Source organism: Sander vitreus, chromosome 15 (assembly GCF_031162955.1).
Source record: "Sander vitreus isolate 19-12246 chromosome 15, sanVit1, whole genome shotgun sequence".
NCBI classification, from domain to species: Eukaryota; Metazoa; Chordata; class Actinopteri; order Perciformes; family Percidae; genus Sander; species Sander vitreus.
This window is the reverse complement of record NC_135869.1, coordinates 12,871,861-12,886,002: the sequence shown is the minus strand read 5'-3', so window position 1 is coordinate 12,886,002 and position 14,142 is coordinate 12,871,861. Positions and strand designations below refer to the sequence as shown.

General features: G+C 37.4%; 2 protein-coding genes across 2 annotated transcripts; both read left to right on the top strand.

Moving 5' to 3' along the window:
• Nucleotides 1–1,163: 1,163 nt before the first annotated feature.
• Nucleotides 1,164–4,814, top strand: LOC144530225 (kelch-like protein 11). The gene is made up of 2 exons (XM_078269708.1): nt 1,164–1,750; nt 1,976–4,814. The coding sequence occupies exons 1-2, from the start codon at nt 1,197–1,199 to the stop codon at nt 3,558–3,560; spliced, it is 2,139 nt and encodes a 712-aa protein (XP_078125834.1). The 5' UTR covers nt 1,164–1,196; the 3' UTR covers nt 3,561–4,814.
• An 826-nt stretch (nt 4,815–5,640) lies between these two features.
• LOC144530372 (cytosolic 5'-nucleotidase 3-like) lies at nt 5,641–11,996 on the top strand. Its single transcript, XM_078269918.1, has 9 exons — nt 5,641–5,964; nt 6,314–6,412; nt 6,525–6,594; nt 6,670–6,716; nt 8,619–8,704; nt 8,792–8,881; nt 10,086–10,248; nt 10,333–10,533; nt 10,875–11,996. The coding sequence occupies exons 1-9, from the start codon at nt 5,962–5,964 to the stop codon at nt 10,983–10,985; spliced, it is 870 nt and encodes a 289-aa protein (XP_078126044.1). The 5' UTR covers nt 5,641–5,961; the 3' UTR covers nt 10,986–11,996.
• Nucleotides 11,997–14,142: the final 2,146 nt, after the last annotated feature.

The following is a 14,142-nucleotide window of genomic DNA, read 5'->3' as shown; positions in this document are numbered from 1 at the left end:
TGACAACATCCAATCTCAGAATATGAAAAAACTGGCCTTTTTTTATTTCTGTTTTCTAGTGATTTTATTTTTTGTTAAATGAAATATAAAATAAAAATCAAAGCATATTTTTTATTTATCTCACCCCATTTTGACCATGAAAAGGAAAAAACGCTTTGTAATTAAATTTAAAATTTTGTATTTTAAAACGAAAATCAAACACTCGTTTTGTTTTTCTTTTTTAATAACCATTTATGAAAGGAAAATCAAATGACCAAAAGATACACTGACCCCTTTTGTTTGATTTCAGAATAATATTGCATTTATAACAAAACGATATCTTTGTGACGATTTTTTTTAAGCAAACCATGTTATCAGTTTAATTTTCAATATAAAAAAAAAGAAAAATAGAAAGAAATTTGAACAGAAGTTTTTTTCTAAAATTGTATTTTTGTTTAGTCAGATAAATGTTAAATAACATTTTGGATTTTATATTTATAATTTTCTATTTGTGTAATGTTGGTTAAAAATGTGAAATTAATAAAACAAGTTTTTATTTCTATTTAGGCTGCCTAAGAGGGCGGGCTCTTGGGCACCCGAATTAATTTAAGTCTGATTGGTTGGCCGGGCACACTCATCACTTCTGCATTCAAGGATTACTGGCATTCAAGGAAAATATAATATCTCACTAAAAGATTAAGGTATTAAGGGAAAAAGAAAGGGTCAACTTTGTAACTATGTGTCACTACAATACATTGGTTACATATTAACAAAGCTAACATGAGGCCCCACGGTGGTCCACTGGAACATGAGCGTGACTGGCAGCCACAGCTGGCCAATCAGACATAAGTTGATTTGGGCGCTTATAGACAGCCCTTTCAGGCAGCCCAAGACAAAAATAAAAATAAAACTCTCAGATTTTCTGTTTTTCCATTTTTCTATCCAACCATGTCCACATTTTTGTAATTTCCGAAAATGTTCGTTAATATATATTAACGAAATATATATATATATATATATATATAATCTTTTCTTCTTTTTTTTATCTGACGAACAATGCAATTAAAAAAATAATTATTCAATTTTCCATTTTTTTTTTTATTTAGAAAACTGAACTGTCAAGATGGTTACACTGACCCATGCTCTCCCTTAAGTCGCTGGTATGAAGCTACAAATACGAAACGCGCTTCGTTGTCGTTCTCTGTTTTGACTCATGTATGTGTGGCTGCGTATGTCGCCTCCTTTCCTTCACTAGTTTACCTCATTCCCCACCACTGCTCACCTTCAGCGCCGGCAGCAGAATGGCAGCGGCGGCCCCCAACCCGGAGGACTCTGCCAGGAGCAGCAGTAGCAGTAGTAGCGGCACCAGCACACCCAGCGTCCTTGCCGGAGAAGGGGACGCGGAAGAGGCCGAGGACTTTACCTCCTCCTCCCACTGCTCGGAGCTGTCTCGGCGGCAGAACGAGCAGAGGAAGCAGGGCTTGTTCTGCGACGTGACGCTGGCCTTCAGCAGCGGGGCGGCTAGTGGGAGCGTCCAAAGCTGTGAGTTTTCAGCTCACAGGTCTGTCCTGGCTGCGGCCACCGATTATTTCACGCCCCTGCTTGGAGGACAGTTCTCCGAATCCTTGTCCGGACGGGTAGAGATGAAGGAATGGAGCTCAGAACTGGGGCCGGACCCGGATACGGTGGAGAGTGTCATTCAGTATATGTACACTGGAGAAATACGCGTTAGCACCTGCAATGTACATGAAGTACTGGAGCTAGCTGACAGGTATGGTCTGTTTAATATAACATTTCTGTTTTTGTGTCAGTGAGATTTTAAAAGCATGAGGCCTCTTGTGACTGCCTAAAAGTATTGTTTTGTGCTCTGCTTGCAGAAAACAAGACTGGCCTGGCCCCTACCAGTTAAAACAGAATAGTAGTCGATTATCTAGTTACAAGAACTGCTCATTCTATCTGACACCCTATACTGTATTTTCTCTGTTGGCTCTATTAGGTTCCTCCTGGTGCAGCTGAAGGATTTCTGTGGTGAGTTCCTTAAGAAGAAGCTGAGCCTGACCAACTGTGTGGCGGTGCACAGTCTAGCCCATATGTACACCTTGGACCAGCTGGCTCTACGGGCCGCAGACATGATCCGTCGCAACTTCCACAAGGTTATCCAGGATGACGAGTTTTACACGCTGCCCTTTCACCTGGTTCGTGACTGGCTGTCTGATGCAGAGATCACAGTGGATTCTGAAGAGGTGCTCTTTGAGGCTGTGGTCAAGTGGGTGCAGAAGAACCCAGGGGAGCGAAGCCGCTACTTTGAGGAGCTGTTCCGTCTCCTGAGGCTGCCACAGATAAAGCCCACCTACCTGACCAGGGTGGTGAAAACCGAGCAGCTGGTGTCCGCAAATGAGGCCTGCCTCCGGCTGGTGTCGGAGGCAGTAGAGGGCCACGCTATCCGCTTTGAGAACCTCAAGTCAACTGATATGGAGTTCTGGTCTTCCCACATGGCCTCCTTTCAGCCGCGCTTTGGCCAGAACATGGACGTTATCATGGTAGTAGGCGGTGTGTCAGAGGGAGGGGACTACCTGAGTGAGTGTGTGGGCTACTTCATTTACGAGGACCGTTGGGTCAACCTGCCGCACATCCACAACCACCTGGACGGCCATGCTATCGCTGCCACAGAGTCTCACGTCTACGTAGCCGGTTCTATGGAACCAGGCTTTGCTAAAACGGTGGAACGTTATAATCCTAATCGCAACACCTGGGAACAGGTGAGCAACCTGACCACACGCAAGCACTCTTTTGGCCTCACCTGTATTAAGGATATATTGTACAGCATTGGTGGCCATGGGAACTTCAGTCCAGGTTTTAAAGACGTCAGTATATATGAGCCTGAGCAGGACAAGTGGCACAATCTGGAATCTGCACCCAAAATCCTGCGGGATGTGAAGGCAGTGAGTGTGGAGGACCGCTATGTGTACGTCACGGCACGCACACCTGTCGATACAGATAATGATGATGGACTGAAGACGGTGACAACTCGCTATGACACAGAGAGCCGCCAGTGGCAAGATGTTGACTCCCTGCCCCTTATTGACAACTATTGCATCTTCCAGATGGCTGTAGCCTCTACTAACTTCTACCACACGGCCTCCTGCTGCCCCAAGAGCTACACAGAACGGGATGAGGTTGCCAAGCTAAAGATCAGTGTGCGCATCTCTGATGAGATCCTGGAGAGCCTACCACCAGAGGTTACCAGCATCGAGGGTGCTGCCATCTGCCACTTCGATGAGGATGTCTTCATCATCGGAGGCTGGAAGAACAGTGATGATGTGGACAAGCAGTACCGCAAGGAGGCTTATCGCTACTGTGCTGAGAGAAAACGCTGGATGTTGCTGCCGCCCATGCCTCAGCCTCGCTGCCGAGCCACCGCCTGCCATGTCCGCATCCCCTACCGTTTCCTGTATGGCTGCCAGCGCTACCCCATGCCCCAGAACCTGGCCCGCCAGCGAGATCGCATGCAGCAGATGCAGCAGCTTCACCGGCGCACGCTCACTTTACGCCGGCAGCTCCAGTCGCAGATAGAGTGCTGAGCAAGTCGGTGCTTAATCCAAGAACTAAACGGCTCTGTCCGAGGATACACTGCAGGCATCCATTCCATTGCAGCCATCTTCAACCCTAACCCTCTTGTTGCCCTCATACTGGATTTCATTAAAATGAACTCTGTGCCATCAGCTCTCATGCTGTTCTGTTAATGGCTGATATGTCGAAAGCCATGAAATGTGTGGACGAAGTGTCTGGTGGTCTGTGAGGAGGCCAGGAGGGATAAGGGAATGTAAACATGTGAATAAGAGTGTTATATAGCAGCAAACAACAGAATATCCTTTTGTCAAGTATGTTGGTATAGATGCTGTTTATCTGTTTGTATATAAATAGTATAAATCTGTATATGTAAACATTTATATGGATATTTTACATTCCTTTATTGTATGCCTCTACTGGGGAGGCTACAGTATGTGACATTACCAATAACTGCATTCCTACATTCAATCCAACTCGCTTATTGAAGTCTCATTCTATTTTAACACTGTGACAATCTCTTCATGCAAGTAGAACATCAGTCAAAATGTCTTAACTCTAACTGATATCGTAATTGCTATATTAGAATGGCTCTGCTTGTTATTGTGCAGCCTAAACAACTAAATTTGAATTAATTCAGAAAGGCTGTGAATCTTAAAATCCTGTAGACTAGTTTACTTCTAGATTGCAGTTTCCCTTCAAAAGAGTATATTTAATTATTTATTTTTGTGTTGCTCATCTAACACTTGAAAACTAGTACCTTTTTCTCCAGGTTTCTGGCAAGTTGAAATTATGCGAGAACTGTGATGTTGAAAAGATGTGATAAGATGTAATAACATGATTCCTCTGAGTTATCTCAACATTTGGCCAAATGCATTTAGCTCCACTCACTGACAATGGCTCAATCATTCCATTCTTTTGCACTCTGGCAGTCTATTGCTTAGTATATTCCCATACATTCAAGAAAAATACATTGAAAATATATGTGGGAGTGCGGGAGTGTGTATGATTTGTGTTTGCAGATCAGAGCTTTTCTACAACTGCACCTTTTTACATCTTATTGTTTGTAAAGTCTTACAGAAGCTTAGGGATATAAATTGCCACTGCACTTTGACTTTGCTTATTTAATTTGTTCATATCAAACAAGGTGATTGTATTTTGGAAATGCTTTGTATCATCCAGCAAGTCAGTAAGTTCTCATTTTCTTTGAAAAAACATGTTATCATTATTTGCAGATTTATTTCCAACATTAAATTTCTTGTTGTACACCTTGTGTTATTGTACTTAACTTCCAGCTGGGTTTATATTACAGATCTGCTATGTTGTTCTGTGGTCTCCTCTTTCCCTGTTAAGAGACTTATAAATGAGATGAAAAGGAATCCGACGTATAGGCAAAACAAACAGGATTGTTTGTAAGAATGTGTTGTGACTGACATTCAGAAATTTCCGCTGTCCATGCAGCACCTATTAAGTTATAAAGGTTACAGAGCGCAGAAATTACAGTCCTTTCCACTTTATGACCAACATAAATATCACTGCGAATATTAAGTGGAATAAGCTATGTAATTTGCTTTGCATGTGATAGCCTGACATAACCTTATATTGGATGTAAGAAATGCTAATGTCATCACTTACAATTAAAGTTGTTTTGTAAAACAAATGGTTATTTCTGTGTTGGACTTCACTAGTTAAAGGAGTTGCTACCCACAAATCTTGATGTAACCTGCATCTACTATAAGACTGTTGAATTAGTGTTAACTGCTTAGTCTCACAGTTCTAGCTGTTACAATAAGAAGCTACAAAGTTAAATGTCATTCTCCAGTGGTTAGAAAACTATGGAGACCGCACTGTAATGTAATCAGTGGTATTGGCTTTCATGAAAAATATAACTTTTGTATTCGTTTTATTCATTTTAAATGTATAGCTGCATTCACCTCGCAGAGAAACCGTGGTGGAGAGCATAGACTGTATAAAATAGAAAAACGGGTGGGAACCTTCTATCAGTGCTTTTGCCTTGGGGGGAAGATTACATACAATCCCACCAGGGATCATAGAAGTTGTGGTGTTGCCTTTACGTGTTTATCATAGGCTCGATATCAGGCGAAAAGAAATGTTTAGTCGCTTTAGGCCACAGGATACATGACATCTATTTTTACTTGTATCATATTTTGAGTAGACGGTTCCATCCATGGTCTCGAGTAGACGTCACATGGGATAATCATTAAAAATAAACGTAACTGTCTACCGTTACCACTTTGTTTTGTCACGTTAAAAAAGTCCCGACACTTTCGACAGTACCGGAAGGCAGCATCACTGCTCTAGCAGATGATTTTGTTGTCCCTGTAACGCCACTTGTCAACTGATGATTATACGCCTTTATTAACTTTTAACTGAGCGGCAACCAATTTCAAGGAAATGGTAATCATATTTTTTTTCAAATTAAAGTTGTTAGCGGGATGCCAAGCACCACAAGTAATGCACACTACAACTACAAACTTGCATACTAGCTAGCTACCTAGGTTAGCTAAACGTTAGCTTCACCACTAATGGCTAAGATTAGCTAGCTAGCTAACGTTAACGCTGTATCGTCTCAGTAAATTACAACAAACCATACAGATTATTAATATTATAACTGTAACTATCCAGCAGGACTAACGTTACTGTTTGATGTCCGAAGGGACAATGCGTTTTGCACGTCTAAGATATGGTGTATTACCCACTTTCTCTCTAAGTTGCATTGACACTCGCACGTATTTTCAATGCTAAGATTCCAGAGTTATCCAACCCCTCAGTGTGTATGAAGGACCCTCAGAGGGTACAGGAGATCCTACAGTCCATGGTGAAGGCTGGCTCCAACACCGTGCAGGTATACGACATCCAGATCTACGAAAGGTTTCAGTGTCACTATAGTATTTTCAGTATTTGTATATGAACAATATGTGTGAGTGATGTTTTATTATTTTTTATTTTTCATCCAGGTGATCTCAGATTTTGACATGACCCTGACAAGATTTGCTTACAATGGCAAAAGGTGCCCTACGTGTCACAGTAAGTCCACTAAACTGTAGTTTGTGGTTTTCAGCTAAACGTTGTTGTCATTTGGTCTGTGTATTTTATTTTCAGATATCCTTGACAACAGCAATCTCATCTCCAATGACTGCAAAATAGAGGTAGGAATGAGACTTTATTGCCAAAGCCGTTTTTTTATTGGTAGGACTATTGCCACTAAGAAAATTTCCAATGTCTTTTTTTCCACATGTAAGCCACAGCAGAGACATCATAATGCATGTTCAACTTTTTAGATCTTACAAGTGAGATACGTGTTTATATGCTTTTATTTGCAAAGTTTTAGAAATGTTTATGTTCCGATTTTAAGCAGGAGACTACCTATAAACATTCACAGTATTTCATTTAATTTGGTGAATCATTTATTTATCCATTCATTCTGTCAATCATATTTAGTCTGTCTTCCCTGTAGTGTGCAATCATAGACTGTTAATATTAATGGACAAAGCATCCGGTACTGCGAAGTGCTGCAAATGCGGAAGTGCCATAAACCTGCATTCTGTCTGAGTTCCATCAGGGGGCGACACGTGCGGTTGCAAAAGGAGGTTGGTTTCTGTAGAAGTCTATGAGAAAGTGACCCACTTCTCACTTGATTTATTACCTCAGTAAACATTTTCATAATGAGTTTATGGTCTCAATCGCTAGTTTAAAGTCTTCTGCAACACAGAATGATGTTTCATTTTTTGAATTATGGTCTCGTTGATTTTAAAATCGGCGATAAAGCAGGGGGTGTTTTAGGGCGTGGCTATGATGTGATTGCCAGTGAAAGTGTGACACAGAACTCCGAAAGGGTCACGACGCCGTAGGAGCGACGACGTAGCTACGGCGTGGAGTTGACGCACAACTGTAAAATGGCCTTAACGTAGATTGTAAGGGCTCCTCCCTCACTCCTCCCTCTCGTCTAAAATCGTCACATCTGTAACCACGATGGCTGCGCCTGTAATAAGGGGGTAAGCTTCTCCTCGGACCGCGAACCTCCTATGGCGCCATTTTGATGCTAATAACTTTACATCTGAAGCATTTAAAGACTTTATTTGTCCATTGTTTATTTCTAAAAAAAACATGACAATGTATAAAAGGCTCCATTACCTTGTACCTCACGTTATGGCTCTGTAGTAGACGTTTTTGTAAAAATAGGCTAAAGATTGTGTCATAACCACGCGACTTACTGTTGCATAGTAGAGGAATTACCGTATAGTACAGGAGAAGCACGCAGGCAGTTTCGTCTCACATTAGCTGTAATTACTAATGTTAACTAGCATTTTAGTTAGCAATAATTAGCCTGTGCCTATGTTGTCTCCTTACATATACCTACGCTCTCCGTCTCTGCAAGATTGGGAATGATTGAGATTTCTCTTGGCACAGCTACCAGAAGACTTACAACTTTCAGACACGTTGCTCACGTCACATTTACGTCGTCTCTCTCAGTTGGAGGCTGCGCAGTAACGCTCAGCCATCACCGGAAAAGTGCTTCTAATGGCCTTTACTGGTCTCCGTCCAGAGCAACGGGATCTGTTGGTCAATTCTTATATACTGTCTATGGCCCGTAATGGCAAACTCTACGACGTCACACATGCGCTGTCCATTAATATACAGTCTGTGTGTGCAATATGAAGAATTAAAACATACAGACAGATTGAACATTGATCTGTGACTTGGATCTGTTCAGTAGTAACAGAAATGTGAAGGGTGCTTGTTATAGTCTTCATGCTATTAAATCTTTTTCCTCAGTACATTTTTGTAAGTTTTTATAGGGCATTTATTTCCATAAAACCACATATTGCTGAGGTATTATTTGCAGGAAAAATATTAAAATTTCAAGAGACTGTCTGGAATTTGTTAGTATTGTAACCATAGACAGAAACACATCATCCCCAAACCCCTAGGATGTAATCTGACAAGTTGTAAACTGAAGATCATCTCCCATTCTAATTGGGTGAAATGCAGCCGTTTTGTAGATGTTTACAAGCCAGTTGGTTTACTGAGTATTATCCTTGCTCCGTCAGCTGAAGGAACTGCTCAACACATACTACCCTATAGAGATCGACTCTTCACGGTCAATAGAAGAAAAGCTGCCCCTTATGGTGGAGTGGTGAGTATCTAATACAGCTTTTAGTAAAAATACGATATTGTGTACTTTAATGTGTTCATAAAACTGTGCTGCACTTATATCTCACAGGTGGACTAAAGCTCATGAACTGCTGGTACAGCAGAAGATTAGGAAAGACCTGCTGGCCATGGTGGTGCAGGAGTCTGATGCCATGCTGAGGTCAGAAGACTACAACATCTATTTAATACTATGCTTTTTTTAATCTTATTTCTCATTTTTATGACATACTGTATTAATATTGATTTGACAATTTGGTGACATACTATACAATTTTCATATAATGAATTGTGACATTTTTAATGTAATTTTCTTTTGACATTTTATGGCATACAATATTTTGACTTATATATATATATATATATATATATATATATATATATATATATATATACATATATATATATATACACACACACACACACACTCATAAGTTTATGAACCCATGCTAAAGTTGACTAAAAAGAGGAATAATAAAAACAATCATCTTTTGGAAATTGATCTTAATGCCTTAATTAAAAAAAATTAGGAAACATCCAACCTTTAAGGACACCAATTTTCTTTGTGAATGAATAATGTATCATAAATAAATAAATACATGTTCTTCCTTAAAATACAGGGGGCATAAGTAAGTACACCACTATGTTAAATTCCCATAGAGGCAGGCAGATTTTTATTTTTAAAGGCCAGTTATTTGATGGATCCAGGATACTATGCATCCTGATAAAGTTCCCTTGGCCTTTGGAATTAAAATAGCCCCACATCATCACATACCCTTCACCATACCTAGAGATTGGCATGGTTTGATTTCAGTCAGCCTAATAGCTGGTTTGATTTGCATTGAGAGATGATTTTATGGAAAGTAGCCCACCCCATTGGTACTTACTTATGCCCTCTGTATTTTAAGGAAGAACATTTATTTATTTACGATAAATTATTCATTCACAAAGAAAATTGGTGTCCTTAAAGATTGGATTTTTCCTCATTTTTTTAATTAGGGCATTAAGATCAATTTCCAAAAGAAGATTTTTTTTATTCCTCTTTTTATTCAACTTTTGCATGGGTTCATAAACTGCACACTGTACATGTGGCATATACTATACTTGACTTTTTTAATCACATTTTTTAGGACATACTATACTATGGCTTATGCCCATTACCAATATTTATGGCATACTATATTATAAAAAAATATATATACTGTGAATTTTTATGATATATTTTGTGACATTTGTGACTTTTTATGACACAGTTATGGCATACTATATTATTAGTTTTTTTTATGCCATACTATACTATGACGTTTTCTATGACATACTATATTACAAAAAAAATACTGTGACATTTTTGTGATATTTTTAAACAGAGAAGGCTACAAGCTCCTCTTTGACCACCTGTATGAGCACAGCATCCCTTTGCTCATCTTCTCTGCTGGAATAGGAGACATCCTGGAAGAGGTTATTCGCCAAGCTGGAGTCTTCCACCCCAACGTCAAAGTCTTCTCCAACTACATGGATTTTGATGAGTCTGTGAGTAGCCACACCACAAACTATGATTTGATCCCCACACCAGGCATTGGACTGATGTATGTGATTCTTGATCTGCTGGTACAGGGAGAGTTGAGGGCTTTCAAGGGAGAGCTGATCCACATCTACAATAAAAGGGAAGGTGCGCTGTTCAACACTGGCCATTTCCAGGAGCTGCGGACGCGGCCTAACGTGCTACTGCTGGGAGACTCTCTGGGAGATCTCACCATGGCTGACGGGGTGCAGGATATGGAAAACATTCTCAAGATCGGGTTCCTCAATGACAAGGTCAATACAATCTCACACTCTCATGGTCTTTACAATGTCTCCATACCGTTAACTAGTTTATGACACTTACCATTAACCTGTTTACATTCATGACATTGTGTACAATTTTTTTGCACCTTACTAATCATTTTTATTGTTTATATTTTGTTTATTTGCGCTCTTTCCTACTTTGTACTTTATCTGCTGGACAATAGTATTTAGTACCTGCTGCCCTGAAATGAATGTCAGAACTCCAATACATTCACATCTACCCTCTAAGATTATAGTACACTCCCAATATTTACCATGTTAAATAGTCATATTCTGACATTTTAATACACTACTCATCTGTTTTTTCTCAGGTGGAGGAGAGGAAGCAGTCTTACTTGGACTCATATGACATTGTGTTGTTAAAAGATGAGACCTTGGAAGTCCCTAATGCTATAATGCTCTACCTTACTGGCAATAATTGAACTGAGAATTAAGAACACCATTGGCCATTTGGTATTGAACACCCCAGTGCCATCAGTTGAGGAGGCCCCTGCTCAGGAAGTGCCAGTTGAAGGCATATTTACAACCAACTAAGAATGTTTCATGATAATTTATTATTTTAAAAAACTATTCACAAATCCAGTTGACAGCCACAGTTCACGTACACCACGTCACCCTTTTATATTTTTGTTCATTGGCCTTCCTCTCATGTTTATGGTTAAACTGCTTTTGGGCCATACTGTATGTGATGAAAGCCATATTTGCAACATCTACCTACTGTGCAGCATGTAAAGAGTGTGTGGATATGGATGTTTTCTTAATTTGTTTATTTGGGGAAATGATAAGATAAGATTTGTCTTCACATAGGATGTAATGATAAAGGGAAAGAAAAACGAAAAAACATAAATGACAGTACTTGACTTGGTATCTGGTTTGAAACTGATTTCCAGCCTCCTAAAATAAAGCTCCTTTCCCACTAATTTTAACCTGAAAACAGTTTTTTTAAAAGATATAATGTTTTCTTACTTTGTCAAGTCTTCCAAGTTTTTGGCCATATTGTCAAGCTTACAGTACATGTTGTATTTTTTATGAAAACTATTGTTTTTGTTGTGTAACACCACTGTGCTAGGTGCTGAACTATGACATCTACACCTGTGTTTAAGAGTAAAATAAATGGGTAAACAAAAATAAAAAAAAGTCTACCATACTTAAAAAAAACTGTTTTTAAGTATGGTAGAGGTAACTGAAAGGTCGAATTAATGGTAAGAACTAACTGCTACCGCAGAAGTGTTAGTATTATAGTAACAGGATTTTCAGATTTCTGCTGGTGTTTTACATTATTTCACCTTCACAGTCATTTTAACGTTATGGTTTTGAAATTTGTTTTGATACTTTCTGCACTGCAACAAACAAAAATTCATAAAACTCAACTACATATTAACACAACTACAGGTTAATAACGCAATATCCAAAATAAAAATGTCATTCATGAATCTTTTTGGCTTCTTTTATCAGAACTTATTACCTCATGTTCCAACTTGTCTGAAATGAAATTATGATAAAATAAGCAAGTTTCTGATGATTGTTATAGAACACTAGCATAGTGTGTTGAAAAAGTTATAGAATAGTATGTAAAAAAAAGTCAAAGTATAGTATATCGAAAAAAGTCATAGTAAAGTATGTCGAAAAAAGTGATAATAAAGTCATAGTATAGTATACTGAAAAAGTGATAAAAAAGTAATAGTATAGTATGTCAAAGTGATACAAAAGTCATAGTATGTCGATAAAAAAAGTCATAGTATAGTATGTCGAAAAAAGTGATAAAAAAGTCATAGTATAGTATGTAAAAAAAAAAAGTCATATATCGAAAAAAGTGATAAAAAAGTAATATAGTATGTCGAAAAATTTCACGGTATAGTATGTTGAATAAAGTGATAAAAAAGTAATATTATAGTATGTCGAAAAATGTCACGGTATAGTATGTCGAATAAAGTGATAAAAAAGTAATAGTATAGTATGTCAAAAAAGTGATAATTTAGTATGTCAAAAAACTGATGCAAATGTCACAGTATATTATGTCAAAAAAAGTCCTAGTATAGTATGTCAAAAAAGTGAAGCAAAAGTCATAGTATAGTATGTCAAAAAAGTGAAGCAAAAGTCATAGTATAGTATGTCGAAAGAAGTGAAGAAAAAGTCATAGTATAGTATGTCAAAAAAAGTCCTAGTATAGTATGTCAAAAAAGTCGAAAGAAGTGATATAAAAAGTCATAGTATAGTATGTCAAAAAAGTGAAGCAAAAGTCATAGTATAGTATGTCGAAAGAAGTGAAGAAAAAGTCATAGTATAGTATGTCAAAAAAAGTCCTAGTATAGTATGTCAAAAAAGTCGAAAGAAGTGATATAAAAAGTCATAGTATAGTATGTCGAAAAAAGTGATAAAAAGTCATAGCATAGTATGTCGAAAGAAGTGATATAAAAAGTCATAGTATAGTATGTCGAAAAAAAGTTATAGTATAGTATGTCGAAAAAAGTGATAAAAAGTCATAGTATAGTATGTCAAAAAAGTGATAATTTAGTATGTCAAAAAACTGATGCAAATGTCACAGTATATTATGTCAAAAAAAGTCCTAGTATAGTATGTCAAAAAAGTGAAGCAAAAGTCATAGTATAGTATGTCGAAAAAAATGAAGAAAAAGTCATAGTATAGTATGTCGAAAAAAATGAAGAAAAAGTCATAGTATAGTATGTCAAAAAAGTCGAAAGAAGTGATATAAAAAGTCATAGTATAGTATGTCGAAAAAAGTGATAAAAAAAGTCATAGTATAGTATGTCGAAAGAAGTGAAGAAAAAGTCATAGTATAGTATGTCGAAAGAAGTGAAGAAAAAGTCATAGTATAGTATATAAAAAAAAGAAGTGATATAAAAAGTCATAGTATAGTATGTCGAAAAAAGTGATAAAAAGTCATAGTATAGTATATCGAAAAAAGTGATAAAAAAGTCATAGAGTATGTCGAAAAAACTCATGGTATAGTATGTCGAATAAAGTGATAAAAAAGTAATAGTATAGTATGTCAAAAAGTGATAATTTAGTATGTCAAAAAACTGATACAAATGTCACAGTATAGTATGTCGAAAAAAAGTTATAGTATAGTATGTCGAAAAAAGTGATAAAAAGTCATAGTATAGTATGTCGAAAAAAGTGAAGAAAAAGTCATAGTATAGTATGTCGAAAAAAATGAAGAAAAAGTCCTAGTATAGTATGTCAAAAAAAGTCCTAGTATAGTATGTCAAAAAAGTCGAAAGAAGTGATATAAAAAGTCATAGTATAGTATGTCGAAAAAAGTGATAAAAAGTCATAGCATAGTATGTCGAAAGAAGTGATAGAAAAAGTCATAGTATAGTATGTCAAAAAAAAGTGAAGAAAAAAGTCATAGTATAGTATGTCAAAAAAAAGTCATAGTATAGTATGTCGAAAAAGTCGAAAAAGTGATAAAAAAGTCATAGTATAGTATGTCGAAAAAAGTGATAAAAAGTCATAGCATAGTATGTCGAAAGAAGTGATATAAAAAGTCATAGTATAGTATGTCAAAAAAAGTTAAGAAAAAGTCATAGTATAGTATGTCGAAAAAAAAAGTTATAG